The sequence below is a fragment of the Meriones unguiculatus genome, chromosome 6 (genome assembly GCF_030254825.1).
Source record: "Meriones unguiculatus strain TT.TT164.6M chromosome 6, Bangor_MerUng_6.1, whole genome shotgun sequence".
NCBI lineage: Eukaryota > Metazoa > Chordata > Mammalia > Rodentia > Muridae > Meriones > Meriones unguiculatus.
The window spans coordinates 131,916,550-131,936,113 of record NC_083354.1 but is presented as its reverse complement, the minus strand read 5'-3'; the positions used below and the strand labels follow the sequence as shown (position 1 = coordinate 131,936,113).

Sequence of the window (19,564 nt, the reverse complement as noted above, 5' to 3'; positions counted from 1 at the left end):
TTTCATCAGTATTTAATCAGATTTGAGATAAAATTCTGCCCACTTTAGTAAATGTATTCCCATTAATAGGTCATAATATATTTGAGAATTTGATTTTTAGTTCCTATTTTGAAAGTCACTTATACTTTAATTTAGTTATGACTAAATGTAAATTAATCCAGATTGGTTTTTTAAAAAGTTTTTTTTCTTCACAATTTATTCATTGTATATCTTGATTGAAGGTTTTAGCTCTTCTGGGTTTCTTGTTATTGAATGAATTTTTTAATAGTTAGATTTTGAGTACATTTGGGGACCTAGTGTATTCTGAGTGGTAGAGCCAGTACCTATCTTGTGCAAAATCCTGGGACCAATTCTCAGGCCCAAGGATATAATTAATATTAATAATAATAATAATAATAATAATAATAGCTTTCTTAAATGCCAGAGACCATTGTATTAGTCCAAGTAGAGGATGTGCCATAGATGGCAATCGACTGATTATCAAAGAGCCACCCCTGAAAATGGTACCAGGCCAGGGTAATTTCACACATGAATTCTTAAAAACATGTAATGAACAAATTTAATCCTAAATGAATGAATTTTAAAAAATTAGAAAGTATCCACAGTTCAGAAAAAGGGACAAATGCAGAATAAGAAAAAAATCAATTTCTTAATAGCCAACAACAACAAAATTATATTGTCAAATTAAGCTAATTAAATTATATTCCCTAACAATTACAATGAATAAAGGTCACAGTAAATGTCATAATAATGGAATAAAAATTGTATAAAATATCTTGTATTTTTTAGTAAGACAAACTGAAAAAATTGTACTGAAGAACTAATAAATCATATTTAAATAGAAAGACAGGTCTTATAGTAATAATGTAAAATGAATTTTTTTCCAAAATGAATGAGTTTAAATCAGAACTGTAATAGAATGCTGACAAAGTCTTATAGTTCTCTAGAGAATAAGGAGCCAGAATCACCCCAGCCTTCTCTAAAGGAAGGAAGGAAGGAAGGTGGGGAGAAAGGAAAAGGGAATTTGCTTTAGTGGGTTATTTTCCTTTCCTTTGTTTTGTTTTTGCTCTTGTTTTTAACTTTTTAAAGAATTTATTTGAAAAGATTTACTTATTTTCTTTTATGTGTATGAGTGTTTTGTCTCTGTGTGTGTACTGTGTGTGTGTGTCTGGTGCCTGTGGAGGTCAGAAAATCTGGAACAGGCATTATGAAGAGTGTAGGTGCTGGGAACCAAACCTTGGTCCTCTGCAAGAGCAGTAAGTGGGCTTAACCTCTGAGACATCTCTCAGCCCTGCTTTTGCACCTTTTAAAACTTACTTCCAAGCTCAAGTATAGAACTGTCCTTGACCATTTGAGCCAATCATGTAGGCAAGAAGTAGCCTGCATGTACACATGTGTGAATTTAGTGAGAACAACATCTAAAAGGAAGGATAGTAATGGCAACATTTTATAAAGAAGGGAACTAGAAGCTGGGTTTAGCTGCACACACCTTTAATCCTAGCACTCGGGAGGTAGGCAGGCGGATCTGTGAATTCCAGGACAGCCAGGGCTACAGAGTGAGATCCTGTCTGAAGACACAAAGACTTGAATTTGAATCCATGATTCATACCTGTAAAGTATGATAAACCACAAATATTATAAACCTGAAAAAGATACTCCTAAACTAACCAGCCTTACAAAATAGCACTAGGTTTATGACTTTTTAGTGTTGTTTGCCGTTCTCAGTTTATAGCTTATCTTATTTTGGAGACAAGATCTCTACTGCTGTTTAGATAGCAGGAAGAGCAGAAAGAAGCCCAGGAACGCCTGTGTATTCCTTCTTAGAGCCACGATTGATTCAGATGTTGCTGAATCCTTCTGTTCCCTTCTCCGTGGGCTAAAACCTAGCCGGCCACCTGACCTCAGCTGGCTCCTGGAACAGGAGGGGAAGTCGTAATCTCAAGTGTCAGCTAACAAAGGAGGGAATGCTGTGAATGGGAAGCAGCTGTTTTTGCTTTAGGCAACTCCAGAGCACTTTTCAGAGGAACGAGATGTAATACCGAGAGAAAACTTGAAAAGTCTTAGGAGAAAAAAGTATATGATTGGCTTACAATTTGCAGTGTGCACGGCTGGTAAGACAACAAAGGAAATCCTCTTGGAAGAATTTGTGTGTATTCTCATCCCTTAATAGTAAAACCCATGTAAGGGGAGCGTGGAGGAAGAGAATCTGAATTCAGATCTCCAGTACCCACATAAAAGCTTAATATGGTCCTGTGCGCCTATAATCACTATTGGAAAAAACCCATGTCCCTTTTGGGTATTAAAAGAATTTAAAAAAAAAATCTGTAAGAGTTTATAAACAGTGTTAGAGACAGACTACCAACAGACTACAGACATGGGTTCTACCTTTAATGGAAAGTAAACCCCAAACATTAGTCATTAATACAGAATAAGTGACATGGTTGCACAGGTAAAGGTGCCTGCTACCAAGCCTGACAACCCTCAGGTTTCCCTCTGATCTCTACATACTGTAATGCCAGGTTCACGGGACCCTCGGAGACCACCAGGAGACGGACTGGATGCAATAGCAAAAGAGAGCTTTATTACGAGAGTGATTGAACTCGGGACCCAAGTCTCACTGACACAGCAGTAGAAAAGTGGGACTCTGAGCCCTGAGTGAGCAGGGTTTTTAAAGGGAAAGTCTGTGAGTAGGGGGTTTCCATGGCAGCAAGCAGAAGGGCACAAGCCTTGGTGTTATAGGATTGGGTAAAGTTTAGCAGGGAGAGGTGACCTTCTCTGAAGCACATAATCACAATGGTTATTTTTCTAAACTATATCTGAAACGTTGGGGAGAATTTTTCCACCCGATTCTCAACCAATTCTCATTGATTATTGCCAGGGAGACTGTCTCTATTTTCTATGAAGCATTTATTCTGTTATATTTCCTGGAGGCTGTTGCTAGGAGAGTTAACTTTGTTTTCTGCCAAGTGCACATTCTGTGATATTTCCTGGTACCTGAGTTCAGCTCCCAGTCAACATGGCTTCTCATTTCAAAATGGAGTCACCCAGGCTAACTTAAACTCGTTAATGCATGTTGTAACAAGCATGTAACCCCTGCACATGTAAGTACATAGTATAATTACTAAGAGTGAACACACAGAGACTGTTCAGTAGAAAACAGTGCATCAGTGGTGCCGCCATTCATCAGTGTCTCTGGGAGAACTCCCAAGCCCTGAGCTGCTCAGTACCAACTCTCATATATACGTTCAGGTCCACTCTCTGGGTGCATAAACCACAGGCTCCAGATGCACATATCTTTTCTTGGAGAAACTTCAGAGTTTTATAATATCTGGCTTTTGCACATTGTTTCTATAGTCAAATATATAAATATTCACATTGTGACATAAGTAAGTGCTATAAATAACTATCATTTGAGGCCAGAATTTAGTGTCTAAAAGTCTTGCTTAAATGGAAAAGGAAATGTGGGGTATTTTTGCCGCAAGGGGGGGGGGGACAACGCACAAGGTTTAAATAGAAAGTAGTAGGTTATGAGCCGTAAGTTTTATTTAATTTATGTATTTAATGTGTATAGGTATGCGTTAGTGTGTGTATGATGTATGTGCAGCACAGGTGTTCAGGAGCCTGTGGACATCAGTAAAGGTATCAGATTCCCTGGAACTTGATTTTCAGATGGTTCTAGCCACCAGATGGGTGCTTGGAATTAAACCCAGGCCTCTGGAAGAACAAGTACTCTAAACCACTGAGCCATCTCTCACCCTGTAGATTTTATTTCATAAAAGGTTTATAAAGGGCTATAGGGATATGATCAGTGGTAAGGTCTGCTGTGAAACTGTGAGGATCTGACACTCATCTGAGAAGCCAGATGTGGCTACACACTCCTGTAACCACACCGAGGGCACAAAGACAGGCAGATGGGCGGAACTGCAGCCTTCCAGTTCAGCGGGGCCCTCTTTCAAGGCACTGAGGGGAGAGGGATAGAGGAAGATACTGTGCATCTTCCTCTGGCTTTTCATAGGTTGAGATAAAGGTGAGTGTCACACATGCATGACACACACACACACACACACACACACACACACACACACACAAATCCGTATACATATTTCCTCCATTAATGCACAGAAAAACATTTAAAATGAGAGTTTTCCAGTGTTAGCATTGACATTTAGGGAGTGTGAGGTAATTTTTTGTTTGTGATTTTCTATAACTTTGAATTTCTTTTAAATATAAGCTCATGCTATTTTATTGTGAATAAAGTTTATTTTTTAGCAAAAATTGGTTAACTTTTTTTGTTGTTCCTTTGTTTGTTTGTTTGTTTGTTTTAGAGATAAGATGTTTCCAGCTTTCGGCTTTGGAGCTCAGGTGCCTCCTCAGTGGCAGGTAAGAAGAAGAAAGCTCTTTTTTTAAGCTTTATTCTCAACTAGCAAACAGGCCTCAGCAGCCCTTTTTTCTTTTGGCAGGTGTCTCATGAATTTCCAATAAACTTTAACCCCTCGAACCCCTATTGTAATGGTAAGTAAAGCCAAACATAAAGAGAGCCTCACTCATTCTTGTCATTTTCCTGCTGGTTAGAACTCTATGTCGTTTCCAAACATCAGTTTTGTGACACATTTAACTTTCTGTTGTGTATCATAAGAAAATCACCCTAGGTTGGTGACTACAGTGATAAAGATAATTATGGGGTGAATCAGTATGATGACGAAAAGCAAACCCTTGTATTTTAAGAATCTTAGTAGAACAAAACCATTCACCATCTTGGGAATATGTCAATAAAAATCATCATAAAGATAAAGACATTTTCACGTGTAAATTGACTATGAATAAATCTCAATGAAATGAGTAGTTCAGCATTAACGACTCTGTAGGAAGCTTTTGGAGAAGCTGTGTTTCTCCTCAGAAGAGCCACGCTTCAAGCTTCTTGCTGCTTGCACAGTATACTCTCAGTAGGTGGGACACGGCCCAGATACATATCTGACAACGCATTTTAGAAGTTTCCTACTTTCTAAGTAGTGTGAACCTGTCCTTGGTCTGCTCATCAGACACATAGCCTTTTCATTTTTGGTTTATAGTCTAGAAAAACAGTGTAGATCAAGAAATGTTATACAGAAAAAGTAAAGCCTTATTTTTAAGACACCAAAGTTAAATTTTTAAAAAGACATCATTGAGTCTAGTTGCCTAGAAATAACATTCCACTTGTTGCTTTAATGCAAGGAAGGATTTCATTGTAACTAAGTTTTAGGTGAGGAGTTAGACTGTATATTGTGAAGAGATTAGATTGTTAAAACCGTCAGAGCACAAAGCAAGCATACTAATACAAATGAAAGAAAGACTTCAACTTCATCAGTGTTCTAATGCTGTAAAGAGACATCATGGCCATGACAACTCTTAGAAGGCATTTAGTTAGGGTGAGGAGCATGGGGGGGAGCTTGGTGGCTCTTAGGTAGACATGGTAGCTGAGAGTTCTCCATCATCCAGAGGTAGCAGGAAAAGGGAAGTGGCTAGGAATTCTACATTAGGGTTGGCAAGCAGGAGGAAGAGACTCAGGACTTGGCCTGGGCTTCTGAAACCTCATAGCCCACAGAGACATACTTGTTCCCATAAAATCATACCTCCTAATCCTTTCTGATAGTGCCACTCTCTGGTGTCCAAGCATTCAACTCTATGAGCCTAAGGGGGTCATTCTTATTCAAACCACAATTATTGTTGCTGAAGTTATATGCTCAGCTTTTCTACAGTGTGTTTCATTGCAATTAGTGATGTTGCTAGCCATGGTTAATATTATTGCCGTTACTGCTAGACTAACCCCTAATTACGGTATCACACTGTTACAGTGATTACATGTAAAATCACATCTCTGTGTGAATTGTTCTCAAGGTTGCTCAAGGCTGCTTATTTCTAAGTTCAGTATGACTGAAAGGGCGAAAGGAGTTTCTTGGAACTCAAATATTAAGAGGAGAGAATTGGTATTCCCTTTTTGTCCTTGTTGATCTAAAGCAAGAGACCTGTTTGGGTTGAAAAGTTTTTTGCAGGGCTAGGGGGGTAAGTTAGTGAGTAAGAACACTTGCTATCCAAACATGAGTTACCTGTTTCAAGTCCCCAGCGCCCATCTACAAAGCTAGGCCTGGCTGCGTAGTCCTGTAACCCCACTGGAGAGCAGAGACGGGCAGATCTTGAGAGTTCAGTGGCTAGCCAGCCTAACCAAAATGATGAGATCCTGTGTTAAGGTAGAAGGTGGAGGTCAGCGGACACCGAAGCCTTGTGCTGCTTTCAGTGTGGCATGCACAGTGCACATACCTCTACACGCACTTGTGTGTGGCACACAATTCATACCACCCGCTAAGCAAATAGATGGGCTAAAGTAAGAAAACACACTGTCCTGAAAAGGCACCATAGCAAAGTTTCTGCGGTTTCAGAACACACTGCAGGCAATTCTTTGAGACGTCCAGCATTTGCCTCCACCCTAAACTCACTGAGGACAGAATCAACACACATACCTAGGGTAGGCGTTTGTGTGCACTGCTTTTCAGCAGGGACACTAGTCCGCTCAGCAGGCCATGCTGTTTTCACAGAAATGTCTACACCTAAGTGACTCCCACTGGCATATTTGGTCCTTACTCGTTTGACCTTGTAGTTAGAGCACAACTGTTTTCCATGTTTGCTTGTTTGTTTGTTTCTTTATTTCTTTGGTTTTTCAAGATAGGGTTTCTCTGTGTAGCCTTTTGCTTTGTAGACCAGTCTGGCCTCAAACTCACAAAAGATCCTCCTGCCTCTGCCTCGCTTAGTGCTGGGATTGTAGGCCAGCATCACCGTGCCTGGCTCCATATTTCATTTTTGTTTATTTATTTATTTTATGAAATATAGGCTTGCCATATAGCCCAGGCTGTGAACTTAGCATCTTCCTACCTCAGTTTACCGAGTCCTGGGCCTGTGGATCTGCCACTTCCCAAGTCTCTTGGCCAACTTGCTATTAACAAGACTGGCAGGTCCAATGCTAATACCTCATGAGCTGTTTACAGTTCCCATCGCAAAATTCCGAAAACTGCCTATGTGTAGATATTTAGAACTAATCCTGTCCACTAAGTACCTACTTGCATCACCTAATTGATTAGAATTAATCAGCTTCATAACCATATGTTATTACAGAACTTGGATCACATGTGGAAATGAGTGTTTCCTTTCAGCAGTAAGTTTTTCTTTCTGCTCATCAATTGTAAGATGCTGCACCTTTTCTCAGCAAAAACACATCAAAATTAAGCATAAATATAGCAGTCATATCTGAGATGAGAATGCATGCGTTCTGTTGAGAGAGGCTGTGTTTGTAGCTTTTGATAATGAAGAGCCCTTGAATGTGGAACTTCTCCCTAGTCAAAGCATTTTTTGTTTTGTTTTGGTTCTGTTGTTGTTTTCTTTTGTTTTATGTTTGTGATATGGAATCATTATAGTCTAGGTGGTTTGGGGCTTCCACTTCAGTCTCCTCAGAGCTGGGATAACAGCCGTTACTCACCAGAACTCATAAGTATATAACTGTTTTCCAGTGCTGTGGGTTAACAAATTGTATTTGAGGATTTTAAATTCTGCTTCTTTTCTTTTTTGATCTAGGAATCCAAGGCATTATAGAAGCTTATCGGACCTGTCTTCCTCAGATAAAACTCTATGGACCAACTAATTTCTCTCCGATTATAAACCAAGTGGCCAGGTTTGCAGCCTCAGCCTCACAGCAGCAGACAGCCTCTGTAAGTGTGTTAGGCTCAGGGTCAGGAAGGGTCGGTTGGGGCATCCTCCTGCTTGCCCTATTATTGTTTGTTGAGTTTGTCAAGATATTTCGTCAAGAATAAGAAGTGACGATATATTCAGCATTGGTTTGGGAGCAGCATCTGTTGCTATTAATTATCACTAAAACAAAATAGTGCTTGCTTTTACAAATATTTTCTCTGGCTTAAAACAAAACAAAACAAAAGGCTATTCCTAACTTGTAGAAACATACTTCGTGTGAAGGTCTTTGAATGTCTTTATCAGTTACCCAAGTTGTATTACTTACTACTTACTGTGCTACAGAGATTTGAGCTAACTGACCATTATTAGACAGATCTTGGGTACCAAATCTCTCAAGCTGTAATATACTCAGAAGTACGGACAGACATTGTGAGGAGCCCCCTCAATGTTGAGAAAGTTAAACAAGACAACTCATAGAAAGTACATAGCACCTGGGTCAGAGAAAACACTTATATACCTGTAAGTTACTGTGAAAAATCTTAATCCTGTCTGAGGTTTAACTAGACCTCCCTCTCCCCCCCAAATGAAATCACAACTTTATGTGACATTTTAGTACTTTGTAAAGTTTCATCAAAAAAGACAACATTTTTTAAAGCATGTGTTTTAGCTGGGCAGATAATCCTTCTTCAGAAGTTTTTAATCTGTCAGGAATGAAGTTCCCATTTGCTGTCTTGCTCCAAGCTTTGACATGTTTTGGGGTTCAGTTAAATGAGTATTTCTTCCTCTGCTTGCTTGAAAGGTTTCTCTTTGACATTTAGATGTCTTCTTTGTATTTTCTTCTGTGGTGCTCTTAAGAAAGTTCATTTATTGGAGTGGATCCTTGTCATCAAGAATTGCAGGGTATTTTATGCAGATGGTATCCTAAAATACAGGCTGGCAAAATGCGTGAGAGAGGCAGGTGACTCATTAACCTAGATCATTCCTCGCACTGTTTGACCTGGACCTGCTCAGTAGATGTGTTTCTTTGTTGGCAGCAATATTTCGTGCTCTTGATCGTCACGGATGGCGTGATCACGGACCTTGATGAAACCAGACAGGCTATCGTCAATGCTGCCAAGCTGCCTATGTCTATCATCATTGTGGGAGTTGGTGGAACTGACTTCAGTGCCATGGAGTTTCTAGATAGTGATGGCAAAAGTCTTCGCTCCGCATCTGGCGAGGTGGCCATAAGAGATATTGTTCAGTTTGTGCCTTTTAGGCAGTTCCAGAATGTGAGTACCTTTTTTTCTGATGTAAACAAAGATCTTGTAGATGCTGTTGCTTTTGCATGAGAGTTCAGATTTGCATTTTTAAAATGTTTTTTTAAGATTTATTTATTATATATACAGTGTTTTGTCTGCATGTACACCTGCTTGCCAGAAAAGGATGCCAGATCTCATTCTAGATGGTTATAAGCCATCATGTGGTTGCTGGGAATTGAACTTGGGACCTCTGGATGAGCACAAAACTTTTTTAAATTTTTATTTTTTATATTAATTACAGTTTATTCACATTGTATCCCAGCTGTAGCCCCCTCCCTCATCCCTCCCATTCCCACCCTCCTTTCCTCATCTCCTCCCATGAGCCTGTCTAAGTCCACTGAGAGGGGAGGTCCTCCTCCCCTTCCATCTGACCCTAGCCTATCAGGTCTCATCAGGACTGGCTACATTGTCTTCCTCTGTGGCCTGTTAAGGCTGCTCCCCCTTCAGGGGAAGGTGATCAAAGAGCCAGCCATTGAGTTCATGTCAGAGACAGTCACTGTTCCTATTACTAGGGAACCCCCCCACTTGGAGGCTGAGCTGCCATGGGCTGCATCTGTGCAGTGGTTCTAGGTTATCTCCATGCATGGTCCTTGGTTGGAGTATCAGTCTCAGAGAAGACCCCTGTGCCCAGATTTTTTGGTTTTGTTGCTCTCCTTGTGGAGCTCCTATTCCCTGCAGGTCTTTCTATCTCCCCCTTCTTTCATAAGATTCCCCACACTCTGCCCAGAGTTTGGCTATGAGCTACAGCATCTGCTTTGATACTGTTTCAGAGGCCTCCATGTTAGGCTCCTGTCCTGTTCCCTGTTTTCTCCCTCTTCCTGTTTGCCTTTCTGAGTGAGGACTGATCATCTTAGTCAGGGTCGTCCTTCTTGCTTAACTTCTTTAGGTGTACAGATTTTAGTATGTTTATCCTATATTATATCAGACAGTGCTTTTAACCTCTGAGCCATCTCTCCACGCCCCTAGCTTTGGCATTTTTATATCTTGACTGCAAAGCGAGTTCAGGGCCAGCTTTCACTACACGAGACGAATGAGACGCAGAAGCAGGCCAGCAGGTGTCCCGGCTGTAATAGTAACCGTGGTTTTGCTTTTCCTCAAGGCTCCCAAAGAAGCACTTGCTCAGTGTGTCTTGGCAGAGATTCCCCAGCAGGTGGTGGGCTACTTCAACACATACAAACTCCTTCCTCCCAAAAACCCAGCTGTGAAATAGAAGGAGCAGAATTCAGAAACTATGGAGCAATGGCATCTCTTTCACAGAATGATGTGTCTGCCTTCTGTGCTTCTCATCCCCAGCATTTCTGATATAAAGCCAGGTTTTTGTACATATTTTGCTTAAAGCATACATTTTATACTTTGTGAAGAGGACAGTAGCAATTCCATTTCTGCTCAGTGAATTCGGTGATTGTTAGTGATTTACAGAGATTTCAAGAGTGCTGTTTGGCATTGAATTAAGTGTGGGAAAAGTGGGGTTTGGTGATTTGTCGTCCACTTTCTACAATGAAAATGCCATTTTTTTAAATGTTGCCAGTAGAACAAGTGAAGAAGTACAGGATGGTGTGCTGTGCAGGTTGCTATACTGTTTGTGGGAGTGTCTGTACTTGTGACTGAGGGAGCGCCTTAGTCAGACAGTAGTGAAATTGTGCCTGTGACTCTGTATTCTGTACCTTTCCATGCTGCTGTGCTGCAGTGTATAAAACTCTATTTTCATGTGGGCCTTTATGCAGAGCGATGAGCTTACTCAGTTTTTAAAATGTACAATCAACCAATAGAAAGATCCTTGTAGACAAAACATTTTTATTTGCCTTTTGAAATCTTTTCTTTTCTCTGGGAATCATTCCACATGACATGGTCAGGCTTGGCCTTTGCTTCACTGAGTGAACAAGCCCCTCAGCTTCTGTGGCTGTACAAATAAGTCATCCCAGAGGCTGCAGGATTAGATCAGTGTAAGGTGACTAACTAGGACTGCTCTGTTCACTAGAGCTTTGAGGACCAAACATTTCAGATGAAAATTCACAGTTGCAGGCCAGGCAATGGTGGCCTATCATCCCAGCACTTAGGAGGCAGACGGTCGCTACAAGACAGCTCGCCTCCTCCGTGAGGTCCAGGCCAGCCGGCCACACACCGAGCATATATTTAAAATAAATGAATAAATAATTGAGAAATCTACTTCTTTTAATTAGTAACATAATTGGGAGAGCTCATTTTTATTCTTTTCTTGCTAAGGTCCTGTACATTGATTTGTATAGATTTATTTAGATATTTTTGCCTTTTAAAAATTGTATTTTTGTTTTCTTTAAGCTTATATTCCAGTTATTTATTAATCAAAATTTCATTTTTCATTTCAATAATGTACTATTTTGTAAGTCCAGAATGTATTCTGTTAAGTTTAAAACCTGATATAAAATTAAGAAAAAAGAAAAAAAAAAAACCATGCAAACCCTTTTCTAACTGCTACATTTAGACAGAGTGGACTTAGGCTTGTTTTGAAGAATAGAATTATCTTAACTTTACCCTTTGCTTAATGAGCACACATTTTTGGAATAGATTCTGTAACATTAGCCCGATGATCTTAATATCAAATACTTTCTGTGTAGTGGCCAATTATCACTAACAATTTAACATTTAGAATATATCCTTAAGCGGATGTCCACAGCACCACTCAGCCATTCTGTCAGTGTTCCTGAGTCTCCACCACTGCCTGTGGCTTTGCTCTCTGCAGGAAGCGCTTACTGCTGAGATCTGGCTCAGGGGAGATCCACTTGTTTTGTTTGCCTGGCCCAGGGGCGGTTGCCTCCTTCCTCCATGGGTAGCTGGCATCTGGGGATGTGCTGTCGCCTGAAGCAGTGCACCTCTGCAGCAGGAGTTCTTAAATTTATTTTTGAGTCTGTTCTCCCAAGAAATTCGTATGCTACCCTAATTTTATATGTATTTAAGAAATGAAATGATGCATTGCATGTAAATCAACTGAAATTTAATGTAGGGGCCTGGAGAGGTCGCTCTGGGTTGGCAGCACATACTGCTCTTGCAGAGGACCTGTTGGGTCCCAGAGCTCCAGTCAGCTCTAACAGGAGATCTCATTCTCTCCTCCGTCCCCCTTGAACACCTGCACACACCTGCATGTACACACACAGACAACAAATGTACTTAACTGTTTTTGTTAGACATAAAATGTTACCATTTTTAAACGTGAAAGCATATTTGCCTACACAGGTGAATATGCTTCTTTGTTTTTACGTAAGAATTAGATCTCAGCTAAAAATTTGGTATTACTGTACAAAGAACTAAAAATTTGATATTACTGTACAAAGAACATCTTTGGTGTGCTTCCGATTTGTTTGATATTTTGATTTTATAATTGTCAATGATTAGAACCCCCTTTCAATAAACACATAGTACAAAATATCATAAATATGTTTAAGGGTGTTTCAGAAGTTGGGAGTTCTGTCCTTATCCTAAGCCAAAGATTTAAATCTTGTTAAATTAAAAGATTTTTGTATGAGCTGTTTGGTGGTGGCACCTATCTTTAACCCTAGCACTTGGGAGACAAAGGCAGATGGATCTCTAAGTTTGAGACCAGCCTAGTCTAGAGAGTTCCAGGATAGCCCAGGGTATGCAGAGAAACCCTGCCTACAGAAACAAAGGGAAAAAAAGATTTGTCTATGAAGCTTAAGTTGACAATTTTTAAAATCAAACTTTGTAGCATAGTACAATCTGGAGATATAGTGATTGGATATTGACTTGATCAGAATGGCTGGGAAGTATTGAAGTCTTTGTTTTCTGTGACTGTGCACCCATGCTAAAGCCTAGTATGTAAGGTGAACTCACGGTGCTTCATCATACATAACGCAGCCTTGAGTCTGAGCTGCGGTTTTCAGGTGGTGTGTGTTGTCACATGGCATGGCAGCTGTGTAGGGCAGAATGCCCCAGCTGTGTCTTCAGAACCAAGGCTGCAGTGAAGTTGAGTGATACCAATGGGCAGGCCCTGCCAGAAACATCCTCACTACCCTTTTGATTTTGGATTAGTTTTTGACCATTGTGCATTAGCGACCTTTTACTGTTGTCTGGCTTTTCCAGTAGTTTCATGGTGGCTTACGGGGCCATGGCCCACAGTTCAAGAACCTGGGCTCTGTAGCATGACTCATTAGTAACAATTCAGTTATCAATAGAGGACATGAATATTGATTTTTCCCCCTTTTCTCTTCTCTCGTTATTGTTTCACATATCAGTTTCAGCTCTCTGTGCTCGGGAAGGTGTCGCAGTGGTTTTCAGGACTCTTTTGCATACAAAGGGAGCCTGCACGGAAATGGCTAACAGAATCTCTGTATATTAAATGGTAGGAGACGCTCTGAAGCAGGGCTTTCTGGGCTGGCTCAGCCCCAGAGGGTGCTCAGATGCAGGCTCTTCTTCATCTGGCAGCCATCTTGCTTCTGCCATTTGGTGGTTAACATTCTGACTTAATGAATCATCATGATCAGGTTTTCTAGATTTGTGAGAGATATGATTCTGGCAGATTAAAGTCATCCATACCTTTCTGCAGTTTGAAATAAAAGCATTTTGAAATAAAAGCAGTTTGAAATAAAAGCATTCCCAACGTCTAGATTACCATTTTGTAAGATTCTTAGTTTTAGCACTCAACTTCATTCCATGCTGTTTTATAGTGTTTAGTATCCAAATATTTATTTCTTGTTGTGCCACTATTTGAGCAAGTGCCATTCATTCTTAAAATACCTCCAAAATAAAAATCATCAAATTGACCTTCATTCTTCTGAACTACATGTGTATGTGACCATGCTGTGTGTAGATGTACGATTTCTCACATGCATACACACATGCACACACGCACACACACACACACGCACAAGTGTTCACCATAGGCACAGTCAGCTTTTCCTGAGCAGATCCAGGGCCTCATTGATGCTTGTGCTGCATTTTGACATGCTTTGCCCTTTCCATTTCCTTTGTTTCCTAGAAAGCTTCTTCAAGAGTGAGCTCTAGTCTATTTTTCATGAAGGTGATGTAAGCTAGCAGCTGGTTGGAAACTGAGCATTTGTGTTGTGGTTGTCACAGTGTGTGCATAACTTACTAATAAATTTATGCTAAATGTATCTTCAGTATGAGTTCCCTTTGAATAAAGTCACTTCTTGATGTAACATGGCTGTGTTTTGTTTTTATTGTTATTTCTCTACATTGTACCAATAGAAAATGAAGCTGGAGAAATGGCTCATTGGCTCATCACTTACTAAGCTTGGAACCTAGAGCTCAGACCCCTGTACTAATGTAGAAAGCCAAGCATGTTTTTGCATCAGCATTGGAGGGAATGGATAAGGGCTTGCTAGCTATTAGTGTACCTCAGAGCTGGTAAGCTCCAGGTTCAGTGAGAGGTCCTCGCTCAGTGGAACAAGCAACAGAGAAGGATACTTGGTCTCCTCCTCTGACCTGTGTATCCTGCACACGCTTGTTCATACACTCATGAACAAAGAAAGAAAAATAACAGAAAAGCTAGAAATAAATAGAAAATTAGTTAATTTGGGTGCCATTAAGAAAACACTACAGATTGAGTAACTTATAAATAAGCAGACTGGGAAGTTGAAGAAATGATGCAGGAATCTAGAAGGGCCCCTGCTGTGTCATAACAGGGAAGGAGGGAAGAGAACATAGGAGAGACTGGGTTAAAATCATTCTTTGTATCAGGAACCACTACTACAGCAACTGAGGTACACCTTCAAGAGGGCTAAGAACGGAAGGGTAACTGATAAAAAAATGGTTAAGCAGCAAGTATGAAGCTAAGTGTTTTAAAAATGCAAAAAAAAATGCTTTTGTTAAAATAAGGTATGAGAAAAGGTAATCAAGAACAGTGTGGAGAGAAGGGGAGTGACTGGTGGGTTCATCCTGGGCAGACAGAGGGCTTGGTCCTAGGGCAATGGTAACAGGATAGTGTTGAATAGGCTTCAGGTTTGAAAGACTTAGAGGGCCTTACACGTTAGTCACTGACACAAGCCCAGGCGTTCTAGAGAACTGTGTTGTCAGACTCATTTCAGCCACAGTGACACATAAGCTAGGGACTTAGCAGAGTCATCTTCTGGTGTGACTTGACCGTAAGATCATGTACTTGGTTCTGGGTCTGTTTCCAGATTTGTGTTGCTGCAAGCCTGTGTCTGTTGGGCCCATCTTATCAGTTCCTTCAATGGCTCAGAGGCAGGCACACACCTGGTAATTTCGCAGATCTCTATCTAGAACTACCAGTATTGTTTATGATAAGGTCATTACCATGTCATTTGTTACTAATCATCACTGTTTTGCCAAATTCCCCAGAAAAGTCACAGTTATCTTGGAAATATTCCCCAGAGACATGATGAGTAAGACATGACAAGCAGAAGCTTGACTTTGTACTGCTTGGGCTTGGAGAGGTGGATCTTTGATCATTAACAGACGCACAGGCATGAGGTGTAGAAACAGCACCTGGTCTTCAGAGCCGGACTCAGAATTCTAGGACAAAAGGAGCTCTCAGCAGCTTTCGGGAAGAAGAATGGATAGGAAATAATCTGTTTTCTTCAACCATCATACCTATCTTAGTTACTTCTCTATTGCTGTGAATAGACACCATGACCAAGGCAGTTTATAAAAGAAAATGCTTATTAGGGCTCGTGGTCAGGCACGGAGTGATAGGTGAAAGCTTGCATACTGATTTACAGGCGTAAAGGTGTAAAACAGGGAGAGCTAACTGAAAATGGCATGGGCTTCTGAAACCTCAAAGCCCAGCCCCTGGTGACATATTAACAAGGCCACACCTCCTAATTTTTCCCAAATATTTCCCCAAACTAAAGACCAAGTATATATACAGACATGCTTATGAGGGTCATTTTTATTTAAACCACCATCCTATAGAAAGTACTCAATTTCCTTTTCCATTGATAGTTACTGAGTAGCTCTACTGGCAATCAACAAAAGAACTTTTTAAAGTAAGATTCTGATCGTCTCCAAAGCTTATGATCTAATAAGAAAATGGAGGTATGTGATAACAAAGCAGAAATAAGTGGGTGAGGTCCACTGTGGTAGGGGTAAGGTGGGTTTTTGTTGTTTATTTGTTTCATACCTTCAGGCACTTATAAAGAGCCACAAATGGCCTCTGGGAGACATGACCATCCTTTACTCCATCCCGACTGTGGACACATCCCCTCACACAAGTCTCAGATCATCAACGTCTACCCTCTACCCACCTCCGTGTGACTCCTCTCCACAGCTGATATTCTTACCCTAACTTAAGATCTACAATAATCCCACTTCTCTCTAGTGTCCCAACCCCCTGCTCTCTCGGGAACTTAGTCATTTGTTAGCAAAATCCTTACACTGATATTTTTCTGAACTTTCCATTTTTCAGTCCTAATTAAAACCTGTCTTTCATAAAGAACATTACGTTACATCATCTGCAGCTCAGTCAAGTACTGCTCTCTCTCCTCTTTCTGATTTTCTACCACTGATAGTGTGACCTAGCAGTCCCTTCTGCTCTGAGACAGCTTTTCCTCCTTTTTAAGGTCTCCAAGTTGAAGTGTTAATTATAAGTTACTGTACAGTATCTGTTCGTCTAGTATATTCACTCTTTCCCTATAGTTCAGCCTAAAATATTTTATAGTATAACATACCTCTCTTTATTTTAAAATGGTGTATATATGTGTGTGTTTTTGCCTGTGAATATGTTCACACGAATGAAAGTGCCCAAGGAGGCTAGAAAGGGCCCTTGAGCTGGAGTTGTGCTCTGTTACAAGCTGCATGATATGGGTGCTAGAACTAAATTCAGGTCCCAGCAAGAGCTGTACACACTTTTAACCACCAAGCTATGTCTCCAAATCCGCCCTCCATTCCCAAACACCCATATATATATATATATATATATCTTATTTTTAGGTTTAGTATTCCGATTTCAATACCAACCTACTTTCCCTCCCATTCCTTTGTACAAAGTTTCACTATAATCATGTCTTAAGCTTTTTTGTACACAAGGATTGTATTATTATAAGGAAACTTTTCCCCAAAATTGTGCTGTGCTTACATATTTGTAAAATACAGTGTAAGACTCTGGAAGTTTGAACCAAGACCTACTATTGAGTCATGCTGAACCAGATTTCCTTTCTGTTACTCTGCCAGCCCTGATATTTGCAGAGACTTCCCTACCTCACGCACAGTGTGCCTTTGACACAGATAACTTCCTAAAAGCCTCTCTTGCTTTTTCCAGATTATAACACCCTATGCAAACTTCCACCCCTAGATGAAATGCCAGGCACCCATGTAACCCTCCCATACCTTCCCATTGCCTTCAGTATTCTTTCACTGAGACCTGGTTTTCACAAATTAAAGTTAAAATTAAAGTAAAGGTATGTTAACAAATTGATAGAAGTGTTCTGAACACTGCATATACCAACTTTTGCTCTGTCCATTTAGTGCTCTGGGCTGTCTGTCCCCTCCAAACTTGTTCAGTCTCCTGTCAGGACAGCAGGGACTACATAACAAGAACCTGTCTCAAGACAGACAGAGACATGAGAAAAAAAAAATGGGGGGAGGGACTCATACATAATCAATGATAGGAGCCAATAGTTTTCAGGAAACCCAACGACTTAAACATTTTCTCATTCAGTAGAAGGAGCCTAATGTGAAGGTGATCTGGCTGTGACACTTGTCAGTCCATTGATCACTGGGTAAGTAAATTTCCCCATCCTCCCTCAACATTCTCTGTGTGTCCTGCCAGAAGAGGATGACCTCCCCTGGTAGAAAAGGATCTTCCCCTGCACAGAGTGTATGACCTTAAACCCTTCCTTCTGGAATCTCCAAACAAACTCTCAGTGCAGGAATACAAAAGCAGTGGGAAGGGGTGAGAGAGGCAGCCAAATAGGCATTTGGCATTTGATCAGTGGGTGGGGGGAGGGGGGAGGGTTGCATAGGGTATTACAGTGTAGAAAAAACAGGAGAGGCTTTCAGTGTCAAAGGACAGTAGGCAAACAGATTGGGCACTGTTAGAATAAAGAGATGCGTGTGTGCTGTAATTGTCAAAATGTCAGAACTAAATCTCTTTACTCTTAAAATTTAACAAATTTAAAACTATATTGTTGCTTTCATATAGTCCTATGTTTTGGTGAGAACTATGGTTAGTTCCTTTCTGTGGGGCAAACTGAAAAAAACTCATAGCAGAGCAAGCTTCATTTCTGTTTGACCCCAAGAAATATATTTGTTTACTAGAAAAGGTCGTTTTAAAATCAGCTACTTTTTATCAGTCCCTGGTCGTTATGTTAGGAAAAACAAATGGGTACCTTTGTCCTTCGAGTCTACCATACTCCTCTCCATCCCAGGATACAGGATTCCAGATTCCATCAGATGAGGAATGCGAATAGGAATCCGAATTTCCTTTCAAGTTTCTGAGTCTAGAGGCAGCCACAGGTAAATGTATTTCAGGCTGGACTTGAAGAACTGCATCGCCAGTCTGGTTAATTACCCGTAGGGGCACACATGCTTACTTCTGCATCCCTACAATTGCCAACAAGGTGAGTTCTCAGACGTTTTTAAAGTAGCCACATACAATGAGCAGATGACTGCAGGTGGGAAGAGACAGAGAGAGGGGCTGTGACCTCCCCAGCTCTGCACTCTTTCCTCATCCCAGGGAGTTATTGTCGAGAAATGTCAGGTAGTATTGCTTAATGGTGCTCATTTATTTGACCTTTGTACCATCTGTTCCAGTCACGAAAGCTACAGTATGAAAAAAATAGCTAGTCATAAAATTTCATAGGGGAAAGCATCAAATTTTACTACAGTGTTATAGATAAGGTGCTTAAAACGTGAGTCTCAGGTGTCTTGGTTTGATTAGATATAATCAATTACAGAGTGGAGTAGTGATTAATAGCTGCTAAAGATTTACAAAGAATTCTCCTAGGAAGACAACAGAATTATTGCCGATATAGAACAGGCTCAGATTATAGAAAATTCAGATTCTCCTTATTCGAGTTCTGGGTAGCAGTTTTTTATCTAACATATAGCTAACATGAATCAATGTGTTATGTATTAATTTAGGATTATTTAAAATCAGTATTAAGCCAGAAGTGGTCCCTAGACTACAGAGCAGGGTTCATGTTACTCCTGCCTTTAGATCTTACAGCTTTGAGCCCATTTAACCCAACTTTTGTGAGGTATACTATAAAGCAATTTCTAGTAGAAAGTTCTTTTCACTCTTAAGAGAAAGAAGAGTTTCTTCATTTTTCAACACAGTCTGTGTATACAGTTGCAAGAGTTATCAAACAAGAATACAGGACATAAACTAACTTTGAATATCATCAATAAGCCTATGAAATTAGAGCTGTCTCAGATGGGGCACTGGCATGTCTCTACCTGAAACTGTTCATCAGATAGGGAGGGATTCTGTATTTTATGACATCTGTGTCAGAGTGATAAATGGCAAAAATGCTCACAATCCTCTCAGTCCTTCAAGTTGTTTTGCAACGTGGCTCTTCAGTCCTCCTATTAGGAAGTAGTTACTCTTTTTCAACTGTTTGCATCTACACTGGTGATTT

General features: G+C 40.4%; 1 protein-coding gene across 4 annotated transcripts in view; it reads left to right on the top strand.

Annotated features, from left to right (window-relative positions):
• Positions 1-14,164, top strand: part of Cpne3 (copine 3) — a 54,530-nt gene extending 40,366 nt beyond the window's left edge. For all 4 annotated transcript variants that reach the window (XM_060386037.1, XM_060386038.1, XM_021662821.2 and 1 more), the window contains 5 exons: positions 4,326-4,380; positions 4,461-4,512; positions 7,600-7,733; positions 8,748-8,984; positions 10,114-14,164. In XM_060386037.1, the coding sequence (XP_060242020.1) occupies positions 4,326-4,380; positions 4,461-4,512; positions 7,600-7,733; positions 8,748-8,984; positions 10,114-10,224 (589 nt within the window). In that variant the 3' untranslated portion in view covers positions 10,225-14,164. The remainder of the gene's footprint in view (positions 1-4,325; positions 4,381-4,460; positions 4,513-7,599; positions 7,734-8,747; positions 8,985-10,113) is intronic.
• The last annotated feature ends 5,400 nt before the right edge of the window (positions 14,165-19,564 follow it).